The sequence below is a fragment of the Pseudophryne corroboree genome, chromosome 6 (genome assembly GCF_028390025.1).
Source record: "Pseudophryne corroboree isolate aPseCor3 chromosome 6, aPseCor3.hap2, whole genome shotgun sequence".
Classification (NCBI taxonomy): Eukaryota; Metazoa; Chordata; class Amphibia; order Anura; family Myobatrachidae; genus Pseudophryne; species Pseudophryne corroboree.
This window is the reverse complement of record NC_086449.1, coordinates 528582221-528609927: the sequence shown is the minus strand read 5'-3', so window position 1 is coordinate 528609927 and position 27707 is coordinate 528582221. Positions and strand designations below refer to the sequence as shown.

At 48.3% G+C, this 27707-nt stretch overlaps 1 protein-coding gene across 3 annotated transcripts in view; it reads right to left on the bottom strand.

The window, feature by feature from the left end:
* The window catches only part of XPOT (exportin for tRNA), a 288220-nt gene that overhangs the window by 213463 nt on the left and 47050 nt on the right, over positions 1–27707 (bottom strand). For all 3 annotated transcript variants that reach the window (XM_063927565.1, XM_063927566.1, XM_063927567.1), the window contains one exon: positions 21065–21134. In XM_063927565.1, the coding sequence (XP_063783635.1) occupies positions 21065–21134 (70 nt within the window). The remainder of the gene's footprint in view (positions 1–21064; positions 21135–27707) is intronic.

Sequence of the window (27707 nt, the reverse complement as noted above, 5' to 3'; positions counted from 1 at the left end):
AATAATTCCTCCCCCTTATACGGCAATACTTCCATATGCCGTTTGGAATCCGCATCACCTGACCATTGTTGCGTCCATAAACTTCTTCTTGCAGATATGGACATCGCACTTACTCTCGATGCCAGAGTGCAAATATCCCTCTGAGCATCTCGCATATAAAGAAAAGCATCCTTTAATTGCTCTAAAGTCAATAAAATACTGTCCCTATCTAGGGTATCAATATTTTCAGTCAGGGAATCCGACCAAACCACCCCAGCACTGCACATCCATGCAGAGGCGATGGCTGGTCGCAGTATAACACCAGTATGAGTGTATATACTTTTCAGGGTAGTTTCCAGCCTCCTATCCGCTGGATCCTTGAGGGCGGCCGTTTCAGGAGACGGTAACGCCACTTGTTTTGATAAGCGTGTGAGCGCCTTATCCACCCTAGGGGGTGTTTCCCAGCGCGCCCTAACCTCTGGCGGGAAAGGATATAATGCCAATAACTTCTTTGAAATTAGCAGTTTTCTATCGGGGTTAACCCACGCTTCATCACACACTTCATTCAATTCGTCTGATTCAGGAAAAACTACAGGTAGTTTTTTCAGACCCCACATAATACCCCTTTTTGTGGTACATGCAGTATCAGAGATATGCAAAGCCTCCTTCATTGCCGTGATCATATAACGTGTGGCCCTACTGGAAAATACGTTTGTTTCTTCACCGTCGACACTAGATTCGGTGTCTGTGTCGACCGACTGAGGTAAAGGGCGTTTTACAGCCCCTGACGGTGTCTGAGACGCCTGTACAGGTACTAACTGGTTTGCCGGCCGTCTCATGTCGTCAACTGATTTTTGTTATGTGCTGACATTATCACGTAATTCCATAAACAAAGCCATCCATTCCGGTGTCGACTCCCTAGGGGGTGACATCACCATTACCGGCAATTGCTCCGCCTCCACACCAACATCGTCCTCATACATGTCGACACACACGTACCGACACACAGCAGACACACAGGGAATGCTCTTATCGAAGACAGGACCCCACTAGCCCTTTGGGGAGACAGAGGGAGAGTTTGCCAGCACACACCCAAGCGCTATAAATATATAGGAACAACCCTATAGAAGTGTTGTCTCCCTTATAGCAGCTTAATATATCAAAAAACGCCAAAAAAGTGCCCCCCCCCTCTCTGTTTTACCCTGTTTCTGTAGTGCAGTGCAGGGGAGAGTCCTGGGAGCCTTCCTCGCAGCGGAGCTGAGCAGGAAAATGGCGCTGTGTGCTGAGGAGATAGGCCCCGCCCCCTATTTCGGCGGGCTCTTCTCCGGTGTTTGTGAGACCTGGCAGGGGTTAAATACATCCATATAGCCCCAGGGGCTATATGTGATGTATTTTTTAGCCAGAACAAGGTATTCTCATTGCTGCCCAGGGCGCCCCCCGCAGCGCCCTGCACCCTCCGTGACCGCTGGTGTGAAGTGTGTGACAACAATGGCGCACAGCTGCAGTGCTGTGCGCTACCTCATGAAGACTGAAAAGTCTTCTGCCGCCGGTTTCTGGACCTCTTCACTTTTCGGCATCTGCAAGGGGGTCGGCGGCGCGGCTCCGGGACCGGACTCCATGGCTGGGCCTGTGTTTGATCCCTCTGGAGCTAATGGTGTCCAGTAGCCTAAGAAGCCAATCCATCCTGCACGCAGGTGAGTTCACTTCTTCTCCCCTAAGTCCCTCGTTGCAGTGAGCCTGTTGCCAGCAGGACTCACTGTAAAATAAAAAACCTAAAAACTTTTTCTAAGCAGCTCTTTAGGAGAGCCACCTAGATTGCACCCTGCTCGGACGGGCACAAAAACCTAACTGAGGCTTGGAGGAGGATCATAGGGGGAGGAGCCAGTGCACACCACCTGATCCTAAAGCTTTATTTTTGTGCCCCGTCTCCTGCGGAGCCGCTAATCCCCATGGTCCTGACGGAGTCCCCAGCATCCACTAGGACGTCAGAGAAACATGATATGAGTGTTGGTGTTGCTGTGAGTGTACTTTCCTCACCTTTGCCACTCTTAGGGGTATAATCAATTAGGGTCGGATCCATTCCGACATGCATTCGTCGGAATGGATCCGTCAACCCCTATTCAATCCCATCTCAATTCGACTTTAAAAAAAGTCAAACTGAGATGAGACCTGTGAGTGGAGGAGAGGGGGAAGACCAGCGGGGGACAGCCGTGGGCAGACGGAGGAGAGCAGCGCTGCAGAAGGATGCCTCACAGCCACCAGACCTCACAGCAGTGTCCACCCGGCTCCAGCAAGCGTGAACTCACTTGCTGGAGCGGGTGGACGCTGCCGTAAGACATCCTCCTGCAGCGCTGTCCTGTAGCGCGGCTCTCCCCCCGGCTCTTCCCCCTCTCCTCCTCTAGGGTCCCTCATCTCAGTCCGACATTTTTTATTTCAGACTGAGATGGTCGGAAACGGGGCCAAATCCTGTCGAATTTGTCCCCATTTCCCTCAAAAGTACGTGAATCGGCAGCTATACTGCCGATTCACGTACTATTCGACAAGTCGAATTCCCGACTTGTCGAATAAAAAAAGCTGGGATTGAATAGGTCGAATCACGATTCGACCTTAAGCCGAAAACTGCAGTCTTTTCGACAGACGGCAGCTTTCGACCCTAATTGAATATACCCATTAGACATGATAAATAATCAACACTTCCACAGTGCACTACACAATTTGTGACTGTAATCACTTTAAACTTCTTAAAAGTGACATACAATCCGACCCTACCCATGCACCAGTATTGAGGATCGGAATAAACAAACTGACAGAAATATAGTAAAGTCAGCAATCACACTAGCAGTCACATGCTATACATTATATAAGCTCGCTTATACTATCAACTACATTTTAAGTATGTAGGAGAACATATTACCTCATCATGTTTAAACAGATCTAACGTATTCAGATGCAATTGCGAAAGAAACAGTAAATGTATACAGACTCATATGCAATAGGCACTTATCTCACTACTCGTACTCAAAAGGGTAGATAGAGACTTAATGCAGTATTACTCAGAGTGGGATACAGGGAGACTCACCTCGCTTACAGGACCGATCAATATGTACACTGCCACTCCATGAACCTATAGTTAACACAGATGCTCAGTGAACACTGACGCACCACTCACACAGCCACCTATGCGGTGACTGGGTCCCCTTTGTGTACAGCGTCTGAGATGTAAGCGGGAAACAGTTCATGGCGGGAGACTCAGAGGAAACTGATCATGAACCGGGGGGGAGGGGCGACCAGGAGAGCATCTGACTCCCCACTGCTGACATCAACCCTAGGGATTGCGGCCTCATACTATTCCTGAAGCCTCTGATCCCTAAGGCCTAGTAGTGCTGGTGCACCCGTGGTGGCAGCCGCGTCAGCGACTGTTTGGTAGTCTCCTCCCAAAAGAGTGCGTCTGTGTCCGTATTCCACTACTAAGCGGAACCAATGTCTTGCCTTCTCCCTGTGCTCCGGCCACAGCCTCGTAACGTCTGCTGGACCTGCTAGTATATACGACACAGACACCCACCGGAACAGCACTGTACTCGTGCGTAAGTGTTGTCGTGACCCGGCAGAGAGTTGGAGCGACTCTTTCTAAGGTACGTATAAGACGCTGTTTAGTAAGATCACTCAAGAAAAAAAAATAGTAAGACTATAAAAATAAAATAAGAAAGCTTAGGGCTGCTAAAAACCAGCAGCCCTCTGACCATGGTCCGACTCCTGCCGCACCAAACAAAACTGATTTGCCTGAGCAAGGAGGCGGGGATATATGGACGGGCCCGTTGCATGCTGGGAGGCCGGATAAGCTTCAACCAATTGGTGCAAATCCGCTGTCGATTCATCATATCCCATTGTTATCCTGTGGATAACCTGTGGACCCTACCGGAGAAATTATTATATTTACAGGCAAAGTGGGAAATCTATCATGATTAAGAATGCTTGGGCATTGCGCACAAATAGCCTGATAGGAAATTATTATTATAACCTTCCTTGCCTGGGAACCGAACGGATTTTATTAAATTCAATCTTTTTATTGAGTTTTGCAAGTTTTACAATAACAGAACATGAACAATACAAACAAGGAAAATAAAAGACATTCACATCAAATGAACAGTGTGGTCTCGTTAATAAATCATTTGAAGTTTGCATGGATAGTAGTACAAACCTATACAAAAGGGCATTTAATCATATGTTCGCAATAAATGGTAAGAACAGGTAAGGACTCACTGATAGTGGGCATCAGCACTTGCTTCATTGGGTTAAACTTTTTATGCATCTCTAGAGAGCTTAGCAATTTCCAGTATGAAGGGGTGAAAAAAAAAAAAAAAAAAACTATAGCAGACCAAACAATACACTCTCACTAGATCAATTAGCATACGGTGAATCAAGCCACCTGTCCCAGATATTATGACATTTCTGTACCCCATGTCTTGCCAAATATATATATTTTTCATGTGTAATTATTTCGTTGACCAGAGATTTCCAGGTTGCCAGAACGGGGTCAGTGGAAGCCAGCCAAGCTCTAGTAATAGACTTTGGCAAGAGTACACAGATTATAAACGTAGTGTCTAGCACATTTATCTAGACGTTCTTCATCAATTATTGATAATGTAAGGATTAGGGGAGTAAGTATATCTCTGGGAATATCTGTAGACACAACATCAATGACAGCTTTACAGAACCTAGCAACAGGGCAGGCCCATAACAATTTCCAAAATGTTCCATCTCCCAAGCTGCATTTAGGACAGTTTGGGGGAGATTCGAATGTTTGAAAAGTCAGTTGGGAGTCTTTTTTTCCCTATCTAATAGACAGGAAAAAAAAGACACCCAACCGACTTTTCAAACATTTGAATCTCCCCCTTTGAGTCAGCCCTACCACCAAATTTAAAGCTGTGTACACACAGTGAGATTTGACTATATAGTCAAAATCGCAAGGAAATTAAGTGCAAATCGCACTGTTAGGCAGCTTGCGATACTAATGCGCACTCCCACGGGGTCGGTATCTCAAGGAAAGAGATTGTGCAGGCAAGTCAAAGTTAACTATATAGTTTACTATCTAGTACAAAGTATAGTCAAAATTGCCACTTAGTCAAAATCGAAGGTACAGATAATCAACATCTGTGTTTCTGGGCTCTGGAGGAGTTCAGGGGAAATCGCAGTCAAAATCTCACCTTTAGGAGTCGGACAGGTGTCCTGTAAATTCTATGTACAGAAAAGAATTGGATCTGTTGAAATCTAATAGGCCCTACACACTGTCCGATCCGCCGCCGAGCTGCCCGACGGCGGATCTGGCCGACCCGGCAGCGGGGGGAGTGACGTGCTCCAGTTTGCTACACTCATCTTGACTTATGCTGAAATGCTGACCATTTGACTGTGCTGTCTAGACCTTGATAAAAGGTCCTAGTGTGGACCGAAAACGTTGGATACCTTCTTGGAACTGAGATGGACTTTGACATTAAATATGAATAATTTTTGTGACAGAATGACCTAATGTCAAATAAAATCTTGTTTAGGAAAATATGTTCCAATACGCAAAATTTATAAAATATCATCTGATCTGTATTGCTATGATCGTCCATAAAACATTTCAACCACCTCTAACATCCAGTGGTGGTCCACATAAGAGCAGATGTACAAATATTTCTTTTGCAAACTCCTCCTTTAAAGGATTGCAAGTTGGAGGTCAGATCACAACAAATTTGATAAACCAACGCGTTTCGTCTCTCACAGAGACTTCATCAGGGGTACATATTATTCGAGTAATTAGCCTCAAACAATCAATGGATTCATTTGCTCTGGGATATTAACATTGGTAAAAAGTGGATCATCCACTATGAGTACATAGCCAATAATGCCTGGCCAATCAGGAGGGATAAAGTGTGGAAATTATGGAATCAAAAACCCACTGGAGATTCATATAATGCCCAACCAATAGTGTGCTGTGCTGTGTGTCCCAGTATCACATATCTGATATGATAGATGTGGAGAAGACCCGCGGTGCCTCCTACTCCAGGAAGCCCCGGCTAGCAGTGACGGGCGGGCAGCGGCAGATGACGGCATGCGTGATCCACGCTCTCTCCCTGTTATTGCAGGGGAGCGGAGATGGGGGGGTTGGCTGTGGCCTTTGAGAGCAATCTCCTCTGTGCTGGGAGAGCCGCGGCGGGCAGCCAGCAGCAGTGAACGCGCGGCGGGCAGCCAGCAGCAGTGAACGCGCGGCGGGCAGCCAGCAGCAGTGAACGCGCGGCGGGCAGCCAGCAGCAGTGAACGCGCGGCGGGCAGCCAGCAGCAGTGAACGCGCGGCGGGCAGCCAGCAGCAGTGAACGCGCGGCGGGCAGCCAGCAGCAGTGAACGCGCGGCGGGCAGCCAGCAGCAGTGAATGAATCGAAGATTGAGAGAGGTGGGTGCCCAGTGGCGGCAGCGTAGCTGAGGTGGGGAGCGGGGAAATATGAAGCTTAACAGTAAAAATAAGAATTTACTCACCGGTAATTCTATTTCTCGTAGTCCGTAGTGGATGCTGGGAACTCCTTAAGGACCATGGGGAATAGACGGGCTCCGCAGGAGACTGGGCACTCTAAGAAAGAATTAGGACTACTGGTGTGCACTGGCTCCTCCCTCTATGCCCCTCCTCCAGACCTCAGTTAGGGAAACTGTGCACGGAAGAGCTGACACAACAAGGAAAGGATTTGGAATCCCGGGTAAGACTCATACCAGCCACACCAATCACACCAATCACACCGTACAACTCGTGATACTATACCCAGTAAACAGTATGAATAAAAACTGAGCCTCACTAACAGATGGCTCATAACAATAACCCTTTAGTTAGGCAACTATATACAAGTATTGCAGACAATCCGCACTTGGGATGGGCGCCCAGCATCCACTACGGACTACGAGAAATAGAATTACCGGTGAGTAAATTCTTATTTTCTGACGTCCTAGTGGATGCTGGGAACGCCGTAAGGACCATGGGGATTATACCAAAGCTCCCAAACGGGCGGGAGAGTGCGGATGACTCTGCAGCACCGAATGAGCAAACTCAAGGTCCTACTCAGCCAGGGTATCAAACTTGTAGAATTTTGCAAACGTGTGATCCCGACCAGGTAGCAGCTTGGCAAAGTTGTAAAGCCGAAACCCGTCGGGCAGCCGCCCAAGAAGAGCCCACCTTCCTCGTGGAATGGGCTTTTACTGATTTAGGATGCGGCAGTCCAGCCGCAGAATGTGCAAGTTGAATCGTGGAGCAGATCCAGCGAGCAATAGTCTGCTTAGAAGCTGGAGCACCCAGCTTGTTGGGTGCATGCAGGATAAACAGCGAGTCAGTCTTTCTGACTCAAACTGTCCTGGAAACATAGATTTTCAGGGCCCGGACTACGTCCAGCAACTTGGAGGCCTCCAAGTCCCGAGTAGCCGCAGGCACCACAATAGGTTGGTTCAAATTAAACGCTGATACCACCTTAAGGAGGAATTGGGGACGCGTCCTCAATTCTGCTCTGTCCATATGGAAGATCAGATAGGGGCTTTTACAGGACAAAGCCGCCAATTCTGACACCCGCCTAGCCGAAGCCAAGGCCAAAAGCATGACCACTTTCCACGTGAGATATTTTAATTCCACGGTCTGAAGTGGCTCAAACCAATGTGATTTTAGGAAATCCAACACAACGTTGAGATCCCAAGGTGCCACTGGGGGCACAAAAGGGGGCTGAATATGCAGCACTCCCTTAACAAACGTCTGAACTTCAGGCAGTGAAGCCAGTTCTCTTTGAAAGAAAATAGACAGGGCCGAAATCTGGACTTTAATGGAACCCAATTTTAGGCCCATAGTCACTCCTGACTGTAGGAAGTGCAGAAATCGACCCAGCTGAAATTCTTCTGTGGGGGCCTTCATAGCCTCACACCAAGCAACATATTTTCGCCATATGCGGTGATAATGCTTTGCCGTCACATCTTTCCTAGCTTTTATCAGCGTAGGAATGACTTCAACCGGAATGCCCTTTTCCATCAGGATCCGGCGTTCAACCGCCATGCGTCAAACGCAGCCGCGGTAAGTCTTGGAACAGACAGGGCCCCTGCTGTAGCAGGTCCTGTCTGAGAGGCAGAGGCCAAGGGTCCTCTGAGATCATTTCTTGTAGTTCCGGGTACCAAGTCCTTCTTGGCCAATCCGGAACGATGAGTATAGTTCTTACTCCTCTCTCTCTTATTATCCTCAGCACCTTTGGTATGAGAGGAAGAGGAGGGAACACAAACCGACTGGTACACCCACGGTGTCACTAGAGCGTCCACAGCTATTGCCTGAGGGTCCCTTGACCTGGCGCAAAATCTTTTTAGCTTTTTGTTTAGGCGGGACGCCATCATGTCCACCTGTGGCCTTTCCCAACGGTTTACAATAAGTTGGAAGACTTCTGGATGAAGTTCCCACTCTCCCGGGTGGAGGTCGTGCCTGCTGAGGAAGTCTGCTTCCCAGTTGTCCACTCCCGGAATGAACACTGCTGACAGTGCTATCACGTGATTTTCCGCCCATCGGAGAATCCTTGTGGCTTCTGCCATCCTGCTTCTTGTGCCGCCCTGTCGGTTTACATGGGCGACCGCCGTGATGTTTTGTGACTGAATCAGCACCGGCTGGTTTTGAAGCAGGGGTCTTGCCTGACTTAGGGCATTGTAAATGGCCCTTAGTTCCAGAATATTTATGTGCAGGGAAGCCTCCTGACTCGACCATTGTCCTTGGAAGTTTCTTCCCTGAGTGACTGCCCCCCAACCTCGGAGGCTTGCATCCGTGGTCACCAAGACCCAGTCCTGTATGCCGAATCTGCGGCCCTCTAGAAGATGAGCACTCTGCAGCCACCAGAGCAGAGACACCCTGGCCCTCGGGGACAGGGTGATCAGCCGATGCATCTGAAGATGCGATCCGGACCATTTGTCTAACAGATCCCACTGAAAGATCCTTGCATGGAACCTGCCGAATGGAATTGCCTCGTAAGAAGCTACCATCTTTCCCAGGACTCGCGTGCAGTGATGCACCGACACCTGTTTTGGTTTCAGGAGGTCTCTGACCAGAGATGACAACTCCTTGGCCTTCTCCTCCGGGAGAAACACCTTCTTCTGTTCTGTGTCCAGAATCATACCCAGGAACAGCAGACGCGTCGTAGGAACCAGCTGCGACTTTGGAATATTCAGAATCCAGCCGTGCTGTTGTAGCAGCTTCCTGAGATAGTGCTACTACGACCAACAACTGCTCCCTGGACCTCGCCTTTATAAGGAGATCGTCCAAGTACGGTATAATTATTTCGGCCATTACCTTGGTAAATACCCTCGGTGCCGTGGACAGACCAAACGGCAACGTCTGGAATTGGTAATGGCAGTCTTGTACCACAAAACGGAGGTACACCTGGTGAGGTGGGTAAATGGGGACATGCAGGTAAGCATCCTTGATGTCCAGTGATACCATGTAATCCCCTTCTTCCAGGCTTGCAATAACCGCCCTGAGCGATTCCATTTTGAACTTGAACCTCCTTATATAAGTGTTCAAGGATTTCAAATTTAGAATGGGTCTCACCGAACCGTCTGGTTTCGGTACCACAAACATTGTGGAATAGTAACCCCGTCCCTGTTGAAGGAGGGGAACTTTTATTATCACCTGCTGGAGGTACAGCTTGTGAATTGCCGCCAGCACTACCTCCCTGTCCGGGGGAGTAGCTGACAAGGCTTATTTGAGGTAACGGCGAGGGGGAGACGTCTCGAATTCCAGCTTGTATCCCTGAGATACCACTTGTAGAACCCAGGGATCCACCTGTGAGCGAACCCACCGGTCGCTGAAGTTCCGGAGACGGGCCCCCACCGCACCTGGCTCCACCAGTGGAGCCCCAGCGTCATGCGGTGGATTTAGTGGAAGCAGGGGAGGATTTTTGTTCTTGGGAACTGGCTGTATGGTGCAGCTTTTTCCCTCTACCCCTGCCTCTGGGCAGAAAGGACGCGCCCTTAACCCGCTTGCCTTTCTGGGGCCGAAAGGACTGTACCTGATAATACGGTGCTTTCTTAGGCTGTGAGGGAACCTGAGGTAAAAATGTCGACTTCCCAGCTGTCGCTGTGGAAACGAGGTCCGAGAGACCATCCCCAAACAATTCCTCACCCTTGTAAGGCAAAACCTCCATGTGCCTTTTAGAATCCGCATCACCTGTCCACTGCCGAGTCCATAATACTCTCCTGGCAGAAATGGACATTGCATATATTCTAGATGCCAGCCGGCAAATATCCCTCTGTGCATCTCTCATATATAAGACTACGTCTTTAATATGCTCTATGGTTAGCAATATAGTGTCCCTGTCAAGGGAATCAATGTTATCAGACAGGGAATCAGACCACGCTGCTGCAGCACTGCACATCCATGCTGAAGCAATCGCAGGTCTCAGTATAGTACCTGAGTGTGTATATACAGACTTCAGGATAGCCTCCTGCTTTCTATCCGCAGGCTCCTTTAAGGCGGCCGTATCCTGAGACGGTAGTGCCACCTTTTTTGACAAGCGTGTGAGCGCTTTATCCACCCTCGGGGATGTCTCCCAACGTACCCTGTCCTCTGGCGGGAAAGGGTACGCCATTAGTAACTTTTTAGAAATCACTAGTTTTTTTTATCAGGGGAAGCCCACGCTTCTTCACACACTTCATTTAACTCATCTGATGGGGGAAAAACCACTGGTTGCTTTTTCTCCCCAAACATAATACCCTTTTTAGTGGTACCTGGGTTAATGTCAGAAATGTGCAACACATTTTTCATTGCCGTAATCATGCAACGGATGGCCCTAGTGGAATGTACATTAGTCTCGTCGTCGTCTACACTGGAGTCAGACTCCGTGTCGACATCTGTGTCTGCCATCTGAGGTAGCGGGCGTTTTTGAGCCCCTGATGGCCTTTGAGACGCCTGGGCAGGCACTGGCTGAGAAGCCGGCTGTCCCACAGCTGTTATGTCATCGAACCTTTTATGTAAGGAGTTGACACTGTCGGTTAATACCTTCCACATATCCATCCACTCTGGTGTCGACCCTGCAGGGGGTGACATCACATTTATCGGCACCTGCTCCACCTCCACATACGTCTCCTCATCAAACATTTCGACACAGCCGTACCAACACACCGCACACACACAGGGAATGCTCTGACTGAGGACAGGACCCCACAAAGTCCTTTGGGGAGACAGAGAGAGAGTATGCCAGCACACACCAGAGCGCTATATAAACAGGGATTTACACTACACAAAGTGATTTTCCCTATAGCAGCTATACAATACAGTTTTGCGCCTAAATTTAGTGCCCCCCCTCTCTTTTTTACCCTTTGAGCCTGGAAACTGCAGGGGAGAGCCTGGGGAGCTGTCTTTCAGCGGAGCTGTGAAGAGGAAATGGCGCCAGTGTGCTGAGGGAGATAGCCCCGCCCCTTTTTCGACGGGCTTCTCCCGCTCATTTATTAATATTATGGCAGGGGATTTTTAAACATATATAGTTTATTAGACTATATTATGTGTTGTTTTGCCAATTTTAGGTACTCTAATTGCAGCCCAGGGCGCCCCCCCCCCCCCCCCCTGCACCCATCAGTGACTGGAGTATGTGGTGTGCATAGGGAGCAATGGCGCACAGCTGCAGTGCTGTGCGCTAGCTTAATGAAGACCGGAGTCTTCAGCCGCCGATTTCCAGGACGTTCTTCTTGCTTCTGGCTCTGCAAGGGGGACGGCGGCGCGGCTCCGGGACCGGACGACCGAGGCTGGGCCTGTGTTCGATCCCTCTGGAGCTAATGGTGTCCAGTAGCCTAGAAGCCCAAGCTAGCTGCAAGCAGGTAGGTTCGCTTCTCTCCCCTAAGTCCCTCGTAGCAGTGAGTCTGTTGCCAGCAGATCTCACTGAAAATAAAAAAACTAATAAATACTTTCTTTACTAGAAGCTCAGGAGAGCCCCTAGTGTGCAACCAGCTCGAGCCGGGCACAGATTCTAACTGAGGTCTGGAGGAGGGGCATAGAGGGAGGAGCCAGTGCACACCAGTAGTCCTAAAGCTTTCTTAGAGTGCCCAGTCTCCTGCGGAGCCCGTCTATTCCCCATGGTCCTTACGGAGTTCCCAGCATGCACTAGGACGTCAGAGAAACATGGAGTCCCCACACCTGGCGGGGCGGCAGCATGAGCGGACCGCCCCGCTCCCATAGAAACAAATGGCACAACGGAGCGGCGGCAGTGTGAGCTGCCTGCCCGCTCTTTACCTCTGTACTGTGGGGTATCTGACGGCGCTTCTCTCCTAAGCTCTGTCCAGCTCAATTTTGCAGCCAAGGCTGAATCAGCTCAAGCTGATTTAGGTCTATGGCGGGACTCCTGTGACTGAGCTGACGAGACTCTGCTATCAGCAGCACACACAGACCTGGACCCAAGCTTCTTAATAAGCTGGGAAGGGACTGTGGATTAAAAAGAAAAAAGTGAAGTCTAGAGACTTCTAGAATGAGCCCTTCCCTGGTGAAGGCACAAAAAACACTAAGGAATCTTGGGAGTATGGAGGGGAAGAATGGTTACACATTTAAATATTTAAATGTGCCTATCCCTGCTATCGCACCGTCCATATTCCAAGAGTACTCCAGTGACCCCTAGTGGATGAAAAAGAAAAACTTCATTACCAATCGCATATGTAAACTGTCGACGGCAGATGTGAATCAATGTTTCAATGTCAAATGTGCAACATTTTCATCAGTCGTTTCTTTGAGCTATGAGTGCCGCCGACAGTATATATTTATATCAGAATGATCGATAGATCTTTCAGAGAAACTTTAATGTACCCTAAAATACTCTAGGTACTTATTTGCTAAAATGCTGCCCATCATATATCTATCATTTCTAAAAGTTACAAAAAATGTGACATGCTCCAACACTTTCCTTATGGCCACTAACAGTCACACTGTCCTGCTATATTTGCCATTTTTATTTTTGAGTTTCAGGATGATTTGCCCAGGCTGCAGATTTAAACATAACGCACGACATCCGCAACTTGCCATTTATAACTTAACTGCAAGAGTTTGCAGACATACACACACAAATACACAATACTAAGCAAAACTTTTAGGCATTTGTGAAAAAAGAGCTGCAGAGAAAGAATTTTGTGTTAATAGTTTACTTGGATCAATTAACCAAATACAAAGTGCCTGAACAGAAGAGAAATCTAGATCAATGGGGTAAATGTATGAAGCAGTGATACAATATTTGGTGTGACCACCCTTTGCCTTCAATACACAGCATGAATTCTTCTAGGTACACTTGTACAAAGACAGTCATTAACTGAAACGACTGAAAAACTGGGTGAGGAACAGCCAAACTCTGCTACATATGTAAGGCTGTGGAAGACCGTTTAATGGTCACAGGTCATACACCATGGCAAGACTGAGCACAGAAATAAGACACAAGATAGTTATACTGCGTCAGCAAGGCCTCTCACAGGCAAATATTTCAAAGCAGACTAGGGTTTAAAGATGTTCTATTCAAGCTATTTTGAAGAAGCACAAAGAAATGAGCAACATTGAGGACCATAGACGCAGTGGTCGGCCAAGGAAACTTAGTGGTGCATCAGATGAAAGACACATGCTTACTTCCCTTTGAAATCGTAAGATGTCCAGCAGTGCCATCAGCTCTGTACTGGCAGAAACCAGTAGGACCCAGGTACACAAATCTACTGTTTGGAGAAAAGTCTGGACAGAATTGGAAGAACTGCAGACAAAAAAGCTAAGCTTTCAACGTGGAAACCAGGCCAAGTGACTCAACTATGCATGAAAACATAGGAACAAGGGTGCAGAAAAATGGCAGCAGGTGCTCTGGGCTGAGGAGTCAAAATGTGAAATACTTGGCTGTAACAAAAGTCAGATTGTTCGCTGTAGGGTTGAAGAGCGGTACAAGAATGAGTGTCTGCAGGCAACAGTGAAGCATGGTGGAGGTTCCTTGCAAGTTCGGGGCTGCATTTTAGCAAATGGAGTTGGGGATTTGGCCAGGATAAATGGTGTCCTCAATGCGGAGAAATACAGGCATGTAATTAATCATCATGCAATACCATCAGGGAGGCATCTGATAAGCTCCAGATTTATTCTGCAGCAGGACAACAACCCCAAACATACAGTCAATGCCATTAACAATTAGAGTAAAGAACAAGGAAACCTAGAATTTGACGGCAGATAAGAACCACTTAGCCCATCTAGTCTGCCCCTTTAACAATAGTTACCTCAAACCCTTTGTAAGGATATACTTAAATCTATCCCATGCATGTTTAAAAATAAGAATTAACTTACCGATAATTCTATTTCTCGGAGTCCGTAGTGGATGCTGGGGTTCCTGAAAGGACCATGGGGAATAGCGGCTCCGCAGGAGACAGGGCACAAAAGTAAAGCTTTTACAGGTCAGGTGGTGTGTACTGGCTCCTCCCCCTATGACCCTCCTCCAGACTCCAGTTAGGTACTGTGCCCGGACGAGCGTACACAATAAGGGAGGATTTTGAATCCCGGGTAAGACTCATACCAGCCACACCAATCACACCGTACAACTTGTGATCTAAACCCAGTTAACAGTATGATAACAGAGGAGCCTCTGAAAGATGGCTTCCTAAACAATAACCCGAATTAGTTAACAATAACTATGTACAAGTATTGCAGATAATCCGCACTTGGGATGGGCGCCCAGCATCCACTACGGACTCCGAGAAATAGAATTATCGGTAAGTAAATTCTTATTTTCTCTATCGTCCTAAGTGGATGCTGGGGTTCCTGAAAGGACCATGGGGATTATACCAAAGCTCCCAAACGGGCGGGAGAGTGCGGATGACTCTGCAGCACCGAATGAGAGAACTCCAGGTCCTCCTTTGCCAGGGTATCAAATTTGTAAAAATTTACAAACGTGTTCTCCCCTGACCACGTAGCTGCTCGGCAGAGTAGTAATGCCGAGACCCCTCGGGCAGCCGCCCAAGATGAGCCCACCTTCCTTGCGGAATGGGCCTTAACAGATTTAGGCTGTGGCAGGCCTGCCACAGAATGTACAAGTTGAAGTTTGTTACAAATCCAACGAGCAATCGACTGCTTAGAAGCAGGTGCACCCAACTTGTTGGGTGCATACAGTATAAACAGCGAGTCAGATTTTCTGACTCCAGCCGTCCTTTAAATGTATATTTTTAAGGCTCTGACAACGTCCAACAACTTGGAGTCCTTCAAGTCGTCTGTAGCCGCAGGCACTACAATAGGCTGATTCAGGTGAAACGCTGATACCACCTTAGGGAGAAAATGCGGACGCGTCCGCAGCTCTGCCCTATGTCGAATGGAAAATTAAATAAGGGCTTTTATAAAACAAAGCCGCCAGTTCAGATACTCTCCCGGCCGAAGCCAGGGCCAGTAACATAGTCACTTTCCATGTGAGATATTTCAAATCCACCTTCTTTAGTGGTTCAAACCAATTTGATTTGAGGAAATCTAAAACTACATTTAGATCCCACGGTGCCACCTTAGGCACCACAGGAGGCTGTATATGCAGTACTCCTTTGATAAAAATCTGGACCTCAGGGACTGAGGCCAATTCTTTTTGGAAGAATATTGATAGGGCCGAAATTTGAACCTTAATAGATCCCAATTTGAGACCCATAGACAATCCTGATTGCAGGAAATGTAGGAAAAACGACCCAGTTGAAATTCCTCCATCGGAGCACTCCGCTGCTCGCACCACGCAACATATTTTCGCCAAATACGGCGATAATGCTTCGCGGTGACTTCCTTCCTTGCCTTTATCAAGGTAGGAATGACTTCTTCTGGAATGCCTTTTCCTTTTAGGATCTGGCATTCAAAACGCCATGCCGTCAAACGCAGCCGCGGTAAGTCTTGAAAAAGACAAGTACCCTGCTGAAGCAGGTCCCTTCTCAGAAGTAGAGGCCACGGAGCGTCCGTGACCATCTCTTGAAGTTCCGGGTACCAAGTCCTTCTTGGCCAATCCGGAGCCACTAGTCTTACTCCACTTTGCCGTATAATCCTCAATACCTTTGGTATGAGAGGCAGAGGAGGAAACACATATACCGACTGGTACACCCAAGATGTTACCAGCGCGTCCACAGCTATTGCCTGCGGATCTCTTGACCTGGCGCAATACCTGTCCAGTGTTTTGTTGAGGCGAGACGCCATCATGTCCACCATTGGTTTTACCCAACGGTTTAATAGCATGTGGAAAACTTCTGGATGAAGTCTCCACTCTCCCGGGTGAAGGTCGTGTCTGCTGAGGAAGTCTGCTTCCCAGTTGTCCACGCCCGGGATGAATACTGCTGACAGTGCTATCACGTGATTCTCCGCCCAGCGAAGGATCCTGGCAGCTTCTGCCATTGCCCTCCTGCTTCTTGTGCCGCCCTGTCTGTTTACATGGGCGACTGCCGTGATGTTGTCCGACTGGATCAACACCGGTCTTCCTTGAAGCAGAGGTTCCGCCTGGCTTAGAGCATTGTAGATTGCTCTTAGTTCCAGAATGCTTATGTGAAGAGACTTTTTCAGGCTCGACCACACTCCCTGGAAATTTCTTCCCTGTGTGACTGCTCCCCAGCCTCTCTGGCTGGCACCCGTGGTCACCAGGATCCAATCCTGCATGCCGAATCTGCGGCCCTCCAATAGATGAGCCTCCTGCAACCACCACAGAAGGGATACCCTTGTCCTCGGCGACAGGGTTATCCGCAGGTGCATCTGAAGATGCGACCCTGACCATTTGTCCAACAGATCCCTTTGCATGGAATCTGCCGAAAGGGATTGCTTCGTAAGAAGCTACCATTTTTTCCCAGGACTCTTGTGCATTGATGTACAGACACCTTTCCTGGTTTTAGGAGGTTCCTGACCAGGTCAGATAACTCCTTGGCTTTTTCTTCGGGAAGAAAAACCTTTTCTGAACTGTGTCCAGAATCATCCCCAGGAACAGCAGACGAGTTGTCGGCATTAATTGGGATTTTGGAATATTCAGAATCCATCCGTGCTGCTTTAGCACCTCTTGAGATAGTGCTAAACCCATCTCTAGCTGTTCTCTGGACCTTGCCCTTATTAGGAGATCGTCCAAGTATGGGATAATTAATACGCCTTTTCTTCGAAGAAGAAATATTATCTCGGCCATTACCTTTGTAAAGACCCGAGGTGCCGTGGACAAACCAAACGGCAGCGTCTGAAACTGATAGTGACAGTTTTGTACAACGAACCTGAGGTACCCCTGTGTGAGGGGTAATTGGAACGTGGAGATACGCATCCTTGATGTCCAAGGATACCATAAAGTCCCCTTCTTCCAGGTTCGCTATCACTGCTCTGAGTGACTCCATCTTGAACTTGAACTTCTTTATGTACAGGTTCAAGGACTTCAGATTTAGAATAGGCCTTACCGAGCCATCCGGCTTCGGTACCACAAAAAGAGTGGAATAATACCCCTTCCCTTGTTGTAGAAGAGGTACCTTGACTATCACCTGCTGAGAATACAGCTTGTGAATGGCTTCCAAAACCGTCTCCCTTTCTGAGGGGGACGTTGGTAAAGCAGACTTCAGGAAACGGCGAGGTGGCTCTGTCTCTAATTTCAACCTGTACCCCTGAGATATTATCTGCAGGATCCAGGGATTTACCTGCGAGTGAGCCCACTGCGCGCTGTAATTCTTGAGACGACCGCCTACCGCCCCCGAGTCCGCTTGCGAAGCCCCAGCGTCATGCTGAGGCTTTTGTAGAAACCGGGGAGGGCTTCTGTTCCTGGGAAGGAGCTGCCTGTTGCTGTCTCTTCCCTCGTCCTCTGCCTCGTGGCAGATATGAATAGCCCTTTGCTCTCTTATTTTTAAAGGAACGAAAAGGCTGCGATTGAAAGGTCGGTGCCTTTTTCTGTTGGGGAGTGACTTGAGGTAGAAAGGTGGATTTCCCGGCCGTAGCCGTGGCCACCAAATCCGATAGACCGACCCCAAATAACTCCTCTACGCATCGCCTGTCCACTGTCGTGTCCATAAAGCTCTTCTGGCCGAAATGGACATAGCACTTACCCGTGATGCCAGTGTGCAGATATCTCTCTGTGCATCACGCATATAAAGAAATGCATCCTTTATTTGTTCTAACGACAGTAAAATATTGTCCCTGTCCAGGGTATCAATATTTTCGATCAGGGACTCTGACCAAACTACCCCAGCACTGCACATCCAGGCAGTCGCAATAGCTGGTCGTAGTATAACACCTGCATGTGTGTATATACCTTTTTGGATATTTTCCATCCTCCTATCTGATGGATCTTTAAGTGCGGCCGTCTCAGGAGAGGGTAACGCCACTTGTTTTGATAAGCGTGTTAGCGCTTTGTCCACCCTAGGAGGTGTTTCCCAGCGCTCCCTAACCTCTGGCGGGAAAGGGTATAAAGCCAATAACTTCTTTGAAATTAGCAGTTTTTTATCGGGGCACCCCACGCTTCATCACACACGTCATTTAATTCTTCTGATTCGGTAAAAACTACTGGTAGTTTTTTCACACCCCACATAATACCCTGTTTAGTGGTACCTGTAGTATCAGCTAAATGTAACATCTCCTTTATTGCCAAAATCATATAACGTGTGGCCCTTTTGGAAAATACGGTTGATTCGTCACCTTCACTACCGGAATCAGTGCCTGTGTCTGGGTCTGTGTCGACCGACTGAGGCAAGGGGCGTTTTACAGCCCCTGACGGTGTTTGAGGCGCCTGGACAGGCACTAAGTGAGTGTCCGGCCGCCTCATGTCGGCAAACGACTGCTTAAGCGAGTTGACGCTATCCCGTAATTCCACAAATAAAGGCATCCATTCTGGTGTCGACCCCCTAGAAGGTGACATCCTCATATTTGGCAATTGCTCCGCCTCCACACCAATAACGTCCTCATACATGTCGACACACACGTACCGACACACAGCAGACACACAGGGAATGCTCTATACGAAGACAGGACCCACTAGCCCTTTGGGGAGACAGAGGGAGAGTCTGCCAGCACACACCAAAAAGCGCTATATATGACAGGGATAGCCTTATGATTAAGTGCTCCCTTATAGCTGCTTTTATATTAATATATTGCCATTTATTTTGCCCCCCCTCTCTGTTATACCCTGTTTCTGTAGTGCAGTGCAGGGGAGAGACCTGGGAGCCTTCCTGACCAGCGGAGCTGTGACAGAAAATGGCGCCGTGTGCTGAGGAGATAGGCCCCGCCCCTTTTCCGGCGGGCTCGTCTCCCGCTATTTAGTACATTTAGGCAGGGGTAAATATCTCCATATAGCCTCTGGGGCTATATGTGAGGTATTTTTAGCCTTTTTAAAGGTTTACATTTGCCTCCCAGGGCGCCCCCCCCCAGCGCCCTGCACCCTCAGTGACTGCCGTGTGAAGTGTGCTGAGAGGAAAATGGCGCACAGCTGCAGTGCTGTGCGCTACCTTAAGAAGACTGCAGGAGTCTTCAGCCGCCGATTCTGGACCTCTTCTTGCATCAGCATCTGTGAGGGGGCCGGCGGCGTGGCTCCGGTGACCATCCAGGCTGTACCTGTGATCGTCCCTCTGGAGCTTCATGTCCAGTAGCCAAGAAGCCAATCCATCCTGCACGCAGGTGAGTTCACTTCTTCTCCCCTCTGTCCCTCGTTGCAGTGATCCTGTTGCCAGCAGGAATCACTGTAAAATAAAAAACCTAAGCTAAACTCTCTAAGCAGCTCTTTATGAGAGCCACCTAGAATTGCACCCTTCTCGGCCGGGCACAAAAATCTAACTGGAGTCTGGAGGAGGGTCATAGGGGGAGGAGCCAGTACACACCACCTGACCTGTAAAAGCTTTACTTTTGTGCCCTGTCTCCTGCGGAGCCGCTATTCCCCATGGTCCTTTCAGGAACCCCAGCATCCACTTAGGACGATAGAGAAATGCTCTATTGTCTTAGTTTCTACCACCTCTGCTGGTAGGCAATTCCACTGCCCTTTCTGTGAAGTAATTTTTCCTCAAATTTCCCCTGAACCTGCCTCCCTCCAGTTTCAGTGCATGTCCTCATGTTCTAATACTTCTCCTTTCTTGTAAGTTTGAGGCTGCATTTCAGCAAATGGAGTTGGGGATTTGGTCAGAATTAATGATGTCCTCAGTGGTAAAGACAGGCAGGTACTTAATCATGCAATACCATCAGGGAGGCGTCTGATAAGCTCAAGATTTATTCTGCAGCAGGAAAACGATCCCAAACATACAGCTAAAGTCATTAAGAACTATCTTTAGCGTAATGAAGAACAAGGAGTCCTGGAAGTGATGGCCCACAGAGAGTCCTAATCTCTACATCATCGAGCCTTCCTGGGATCAGACACAAAGTGAAAGAAGGATGCGAGTAAGCCTAGTTCTGCAAGATGTTTGGAACAACTGCCCTGCAGAGTTCCTTAAACTGTGTGCAAGTGTACCTAGAATTGATGCGGTTTTGAAGGCAAAGGGTGGTCACACCTATTTATTTGATTTAGATTGCTCTTTATTCACTTTGCATTTTGTTACTTGATAAAAATAAACTATTAACACTTCTATTTTTGAAAGCATTCTTACTTTGCAGCATTTTTTCCACACCTGCCTAAAACTTTTGCACAGTACTGTATATATTTCTAAAATTAACTGTTTTAAATAAAGAACTATTTTATAGTACTGTAGCTACATATGTGTCCTCATACATCTAGCCTCCATACGCCACGCAGCACGAGAGATGCCTTGAGTGAGTGAGCCACCAGGTCCCGCGCAACTCTGCTAGCAATGGGCGTCTCTTGTTGACATGCGACACTTGTATCTGTGTGCATCTGAGCCTGTAGACAAAGCATTACTAAACTTGACATGGAAAAAAGCCACGGCATTGTAGCACTTCATATACCGATTCAGAGACTCGCTCGCACACATATATACGCAATATTAGTTTTGCATATCAAATTAATCAGCAGTCTCACTGGACCTGGCGTGCCAAAAGGTGCTGTTCGGCATGAGTGCAGCAATGATGTATGAGAACACATCAGTATAGAATCTAAAAATGACCTGTTTGTGAATATATTGCCACAGTCGGGTGCAGGGGATCAATATTTACCTGAGCTTGAAGCCATGTGATTAAAGTTTCCCTTATTAGTTGCTGTTGAAGTGGAGTCAATTCAGAATACCTGTGGCAAAATACACAACAATGCTTATACATATGGATCTGCGTGGTGCATAAAAAAAATATCCAAATAAAATTAAGAGTTCCAAGCACATATGAATGCATTAGTACTTGTTTCAAATCCTGCATTATTTTATAAATGGCCTCAGTCCAGTCAATGGTATAAACTGTACACATACTTCTCTATGAACAACAAAACTTACAGATGTGTAATGGTTAGCATTACTGCCTCACAGTACTGAGGTCATGGGTTCAATTCCCACCAAAGCCCTAACTATCTAGAGTTTTAATATTTTCCTCACACAATCCCGACAAAAATTAAATCTAGCATGTAAGCATGTGCGTGTGGGTAGACTAGACGTGCCAAGTGATTCTTATTTTCGGTCAAATCTATGTTTTAAGTGTTAAAATCACAGATATCTGTTTAGGCCCGTGTAGGAGCCACATGCAGAATAGAAAGCACTATATGTGGAACTGCAGGACAATGACTTTGCTCTCAAGAAACTTAACCACTGCATCCAGATGGGTTTTCTGTGACATGCTCATATCTCATGCGGCCTGCTACCCTGCTCAGTCACCTAGCATTTCAAAGACACGTGGACATGGGGCTGGGATTGTGATGCCACTGGAGGATATATTAATACTGGGAGGTGAGGGTAAGGGGGGCTGGCTATAGGAATAGTTTTAACTAAAAAAAATCATTTTAATATATATTTTTTTTTAACAAATAGGTTTTGGACTTAAATTTAATAAAATGATGGAATCCCATGTAAAAGTAAGCCGGTCTGTTTACCACAATGGCAAGACAAAGGGCGATCGTGCACAGGTCACGGTAATGCAGTCATAGATGAGGAAACCAAAAATTCGAACAATTATACCCTTAATAATTGGGAAGAAAAAATTGTATGCAATTTTTTCTGATACTGTTCTAGTTGGTGGTGCGCCCAGAGCCAGAAAGTACATGTACTATCAATGGGAGAAAAAGAAGGCTCTTGTGTGGGCGCACTCTTATACAATAAAGGAAGATTCCTGTAATATGTGAAAGAAAGTATTTAAAATCAGGATTTTGGTACTTACCGATAAATCCCTTTCTCCGATTCCACAGGGGCCACTGGAGCGTAGTTACAATGGGGAAAGAGTAGGCAGTAATTGGGAGCTGGCACTTTAAAATTCTCACACTGTGGCTAGCTCCTCCCCTACTATCTTCCCTCCAAGCCAGTCTATGTAAAACTGTGCCCGAGGAGAGCTGGAATAAACAAACCTTATAAGGTAGAGGAGGTTAATGACGCCCTGTAAACCAGGATAACACAAACCAAACCTGGAACAGAACCTAACAAACAACAGGCTAGCCCGAACACAACAAGCAGTCACATGGTGATCTGCAAACCGTTAAGCAAAAAACAAGGAGGAACAGCGCTGGGCGGGCGTCCACTGGCCCCTGTGGAATCGGAGAAAGGGATTTATCGGTAAGTACCAAAATCCTGATTTCTTCTTCATCCACTAGGGGCCACTGGAGCGTAGTTACAATGGGGACGTCCCAGAGCTCCCAAAACGGGTGGGAGAGTGCTGAGAGTCCTGTAAAACCGCTCGGCCAATCTGTGATGCCGAGGCCGCAAAAGTGTCAAACTTGTAGAATTTGACAAAACGAATGTCGGTCCGACCTAGTAGCCGCCCAACACAGTATTCATGGAGAGCCCACGGGCAGCTGCCCACAAAGGTCCCACAACGCGCGTAGAGTGCGCTGAAATGGAAAACGGAGGCTCCCGAGCCACCGCCAAGAAGACACTCTGATGGTCAGATGTATCCAACGGCCCAGTGTATGCTGGGACCCCAGTTATTTAGTACGGGAGCATCGTACAGAAACAAAGAAGAAAACACTTCGTCGAATAGCCTAAGACCTCTGTAGAGAGAGTCGGCGAGCCCTGACAACATTCAAAGAGGGCCGAAAATCACTAGTGTCAGACATATATGAAAAACGGACATCCCCCCCGGAAGAAAAGACCGCTGAGTCTGAAGCTCCATCGGGGGAGTTGTCAATAGAGTACTCCCTGAAAGAGAGCTCGAACTTACGGCTGCCAGGCTAAACTCTTTTGGAAGAAAACCTAAAGGGCAGAGACCTAAAATTCAGGTCAATGTAGGTTGAAGTGCAGCCGAGCGAAACCTCCCAGAGAAACCAGAGATGACGGCTGAATGTAACTGAAAGAAGGAGAAAACCCCTGTTATCCTCACTATGCCCCATAAAGTTTTCCAAAAGTGGCAAAAGCGAGAAGAGGTACCCGACTTCTGAAATCGGGGCCCAGTAGGCATAACCGAACTAGGGAACTCCTCCCTTCCGAGGTCTCGTGAACAGTCACGCGGTTAAATGAAAACAGTGTAAGAATGAACAAAGAAAAGGACCCTGTTGAAGTAGACAGTCCAGTCGAGGTAGGAACCAAGGCTCCTCTACTGACAACCGGTGCAGGCTGGATCTTTAAGTCATGCGTGGCCCAACCGGAGCCACCGAGAGGACTAGCGCGCATTCTCCCCTCCTGTGTTACCGAAAGTGAGGTAGAAATAGAAAAGGAGGCAGGATAGACTAACCCGAAACTCCAAGGAGCCCTGAGGTCATCCTCGGCTACTGCCGCCAGAGCTCACGTCCGAGAGTAGTAAAGGGTTAAAGAGTCGGTCAGAACGCCCGGAGGTTGATCCGAAATCTCCGCCAACAGCGGACCAGCTGACAAAACACTGAGGAATGTCCTCTCACGGGAGTCTGAACTGGCGGCTTGACCTGGAAAGAAGATTGTTGTCCTCTGCACAGAGGGGAATGTAGGCGACCACTCATTGCGTCGCAACTTGACTGAAGAAAGAGAGTACTCGGTGCCGAGGAAGGAAAAATCCTCTGACGGACCGTGTTGAGAAACGTCTACGAGGAGCATAAATTGGATCCGTGTCGACCCAGAAACTCCTGGATCCTCCGGATATTCAGAAGCCACCTAATCTGCAGAGTGAGATATTAGCAGTAGATTGTCCAATTAGGGAACAAACGTCACTTCCTGCCCTTGAAAAAGAGATATTCTGAGATCTTCCTGAACACTGTGGGAGCGGAAGAGAGACCGAATGGACTGTAATGCGAATCTGAGAAAAGCCCGATGAGGAAAAAAAAAACCCCAACGGAAATGAGTAAACAGGCATCCCTGAAGACAAGGGACGCGTAAAACCCCCTTTCTTGTTCAAAACAAGCAATCACAGACTGAAAGGATTGTAAGGCCAGAATAGGCGTGGCCGAGCCATCTGGCTTCGGCACGTGAAAAGAAAACAAAGGCCTGAGAACTGTCCCGATTCAAATGATATGTGAGAGCAGGGATCAACACCCTTTGCGGTTAGAAGCATATGGAGCACCGCTTGCAGTATGACTCTCTTGTCATCGTAAATCGGCCGACCCATGCCGAGGGACCCCTGAGACGGTTGTACTCCAAAATCTAGTCTGTAACCGCCCAAGCCTTCTCAGTCCTCCCAGTAGGACCACCGACCTGCCCCTACCCTGGGACCCTCCAGGTGGTAGGAAGGTCTGACCTGTAGTGGATGTGTAGGATGACCTAAAATCAGACTGGACCGAGGTTGCTGAACCTCTGCTTCAGCCTGTTACCATGAGATCCCTCGGCGACGGACATACCGCCCGTGTGGAGTCGAAAGCCTGAAAAGGCACATAAAGATCTAAAGGAAAGACCAGTGAAGGTCCGTCTTGGAGCTGTGGCAGCAGTAGGGGAAAGAAAAATGGACTTACCCCAATGGTTCGAGAAATCATGCCGGAAGTTCCTTCCCCTGAACCCGCTGCCCCTTAGGATATTATGTTCACCTGTCACTGGTGCAGCCCCAGAGGTCGTCGGGTTAAGACAGCCCAAGCGAAAATGCAGGTTCCGAGTATACAGACGTGGAGACCTCAAAAGAATATAAAGCAGAATCGTGATTCTGATGTGTCCCAAAGCATCCGTTGATCCTGATGCGAATTATCCAGTAACCTAGAAGACCATTGTTCCGCAACCTACCTGCTCCGGATAAGGTCGAACCCCTGCTGTCGCATCTGTCTCTCAGATGGATCCCTCAGCAAGGCTGGCCCAGGAAAACGGCAGCTTGTTGGACCGGCGATACATTGAGACGTATACCTGGAGAGGTCTGATATCGTTTCCTGCTATCTGTGGGAAAAGGATAGGCAAACAAACATTGTTCGATACCTGAAATTGTGAATACGAATGTCTCCCGGCCGCCTACCGGAGCATGCCCAGCTCATCCGAAACTGAACAAGTCGCTGTCATTTCTTCCTTGGCGTCAAACCCTGAGGGATCTGAAGTGTCCAACCTCTTTACCTGCAGCACCAGACGAACTACTGTACAATACGCCTCAATATCCTAAGATACTGGTTCAGACTGCACCGAAACATAATCAGTATTTCGTGTAACATGGAGTTTAGCAAGATCCTTTTAGAAACCTGAAAACGTGCAGTCGGATGTCTCCAGGACCCAGAGACACTGGTCTGACTCCATCGAAAACAGACATCCTTAGTATCCCGGACATTCATTGCCTCCTTCCAGAGAGGTCTGTCATCCGCAGCGTCGTTTAGCAACCTGGGAAGAAATGACGGACGGGGTCTCTGGTAACGGTGACCTTACCTGCATAAGCTGAGCTGTTCAAACAGGAACGTCCTGCCGCTGCATTGAGGGATAATTAGATGGCTCCACCGCACAGTCTACACATGACAGGGAATTCTCTGTCCTGGGTGTTACGTTTAGTTAAACGAAAAGAGAAGAGACAGGTTAAAGAAGTGTAACCCTCTATAAACTCTGCACTATAACGTGCATTGACAGGCGCATATCCCCTAAAGCTGTGTTTGGTGGAATTCAATCTGTGTTCAGATGTCCCTGCTATAAGCGTACCGAGTCCCAGCGGCTATTTGGCCGATACCACACAAATTCCCCCAAGTTACACACAGTATTATTACCAAGTGAAATAAAGGAGTAATAAAGGGGTGACAACACCCACCCCCGCTGGTTGAGCAAAATGGCGGACAGCCTGTGAGTAAAGCCGGGTGAAAAATCAATATGGCAGGGTGAAGATATGTGGTACGGGAACCCAGGTCTGTGTTATTATAACAAATGTCGGTGGAGCTTGTAGTTCTATCTTATTGTAAATATTCAGTGAGCCTAACTGTGCCCTGATACAGAGCAGTAGTGAGCTGACTACATATTCCATAAGCAGGGGACTCCGTGTTGAATTAACAGCACTAGCCCCCCTGACAAAGGGGCACTGCTATGGCGCCTAACTTTAAAATCAACGGCGCTAGTTGATTATATATGCATATATGGATATAATCCGATATAACACTATATATAAAACATAATATAATATACATACAAGATATGTATCTATACACATATATACATACCCAGCACAACTATATACATTGATTATAGAGATAGAGATAGAGAGAGATGTGTGCCACAGGAGGAACACATTAAGAAAAAACTACTCCTGCAGTGACAAGAAGATCCAGACACTCACCACCAGCAGTGGAGTCCGGGTATAGGTTTCCCCCTCAGAGAGGAAATGGCCGCCAGCACTGACCAAGCCACAGGAGGCCTCCGTGAGCCGAGATCCAAGGCGGGAGGAAGCCCCGCCCCCCGTTATGTGCACTGCAACCCGGGAGCACTGGTGATATACATGGGGTGCCTAGCAATCTACAAACTGTAGCCATCCTTCTTAAGACAGCGGGGAGCGTTCTGCCTCCCCCGCTGATCACACGCGCCGCTGCCGGGGAGCTGAGCCCGCCGAGCAGAGCGGGAGAAACCTCCACCCCCTTTTCTGTAACTGTGCTCTGTGTGAAGCTCCCGCGCAAACTTAGCGGGGAGCGCCTCTCCTGTGGGCCGGGAGCGGGGGCGCTTTGCCCGCCGGGCCGAGCGGGATTAAGCTCCGCCCCCCCTGGTAATGGCGCCTAAATATAAAGGTGCCCCTGTAAAGAGGACAGAGTGAGAGGCAGGCCGAGCAGAGGCTCAGCTGGTATTTCTACACGCAGCACCAGTAACGCACTGCAAAATAATTTTTTTTTTTTTTTTTTTTTTTTTTAATGTAATCCTATACACAGCCCCTATATGAGTGGAGGGGGGTTAGACCAGGGACCCTGAGTGTGGCCCACATGTATGGGAGCGGGGAGTGAATATAAAAGACACAGCACACATAATCACAGTTTCATGTCTGTACTCACCGTTGTAGCAGAATTTCCTGATGGAGTGGCCCCGACACGCGCCGCACGCAGCGGTGTCCGGCCACTGATACTCACCGCGCCATGCTGCCGGAATCTTCTGCTGGTGGAGCGGCCCCGACACGTCCTGCCGCTGATACTCACCGCTGCCGTGCTGCCGGAATCTTCTGCTGGTGGAGCGGCCCCGACACGCGCCGTACGCAGCGGTGTCCGGCCAACTCAGGAGAGCTCAATGTCTCCCTCAGCCGGGGCCCATCCCGAGCGGCACGCAGCTGCGATGGGACCCCGCCGGCAGCTCCCGCGGTGCAGACTGGCAGTGGCAGAGCTGCCAGTCTGTGTGTGGAA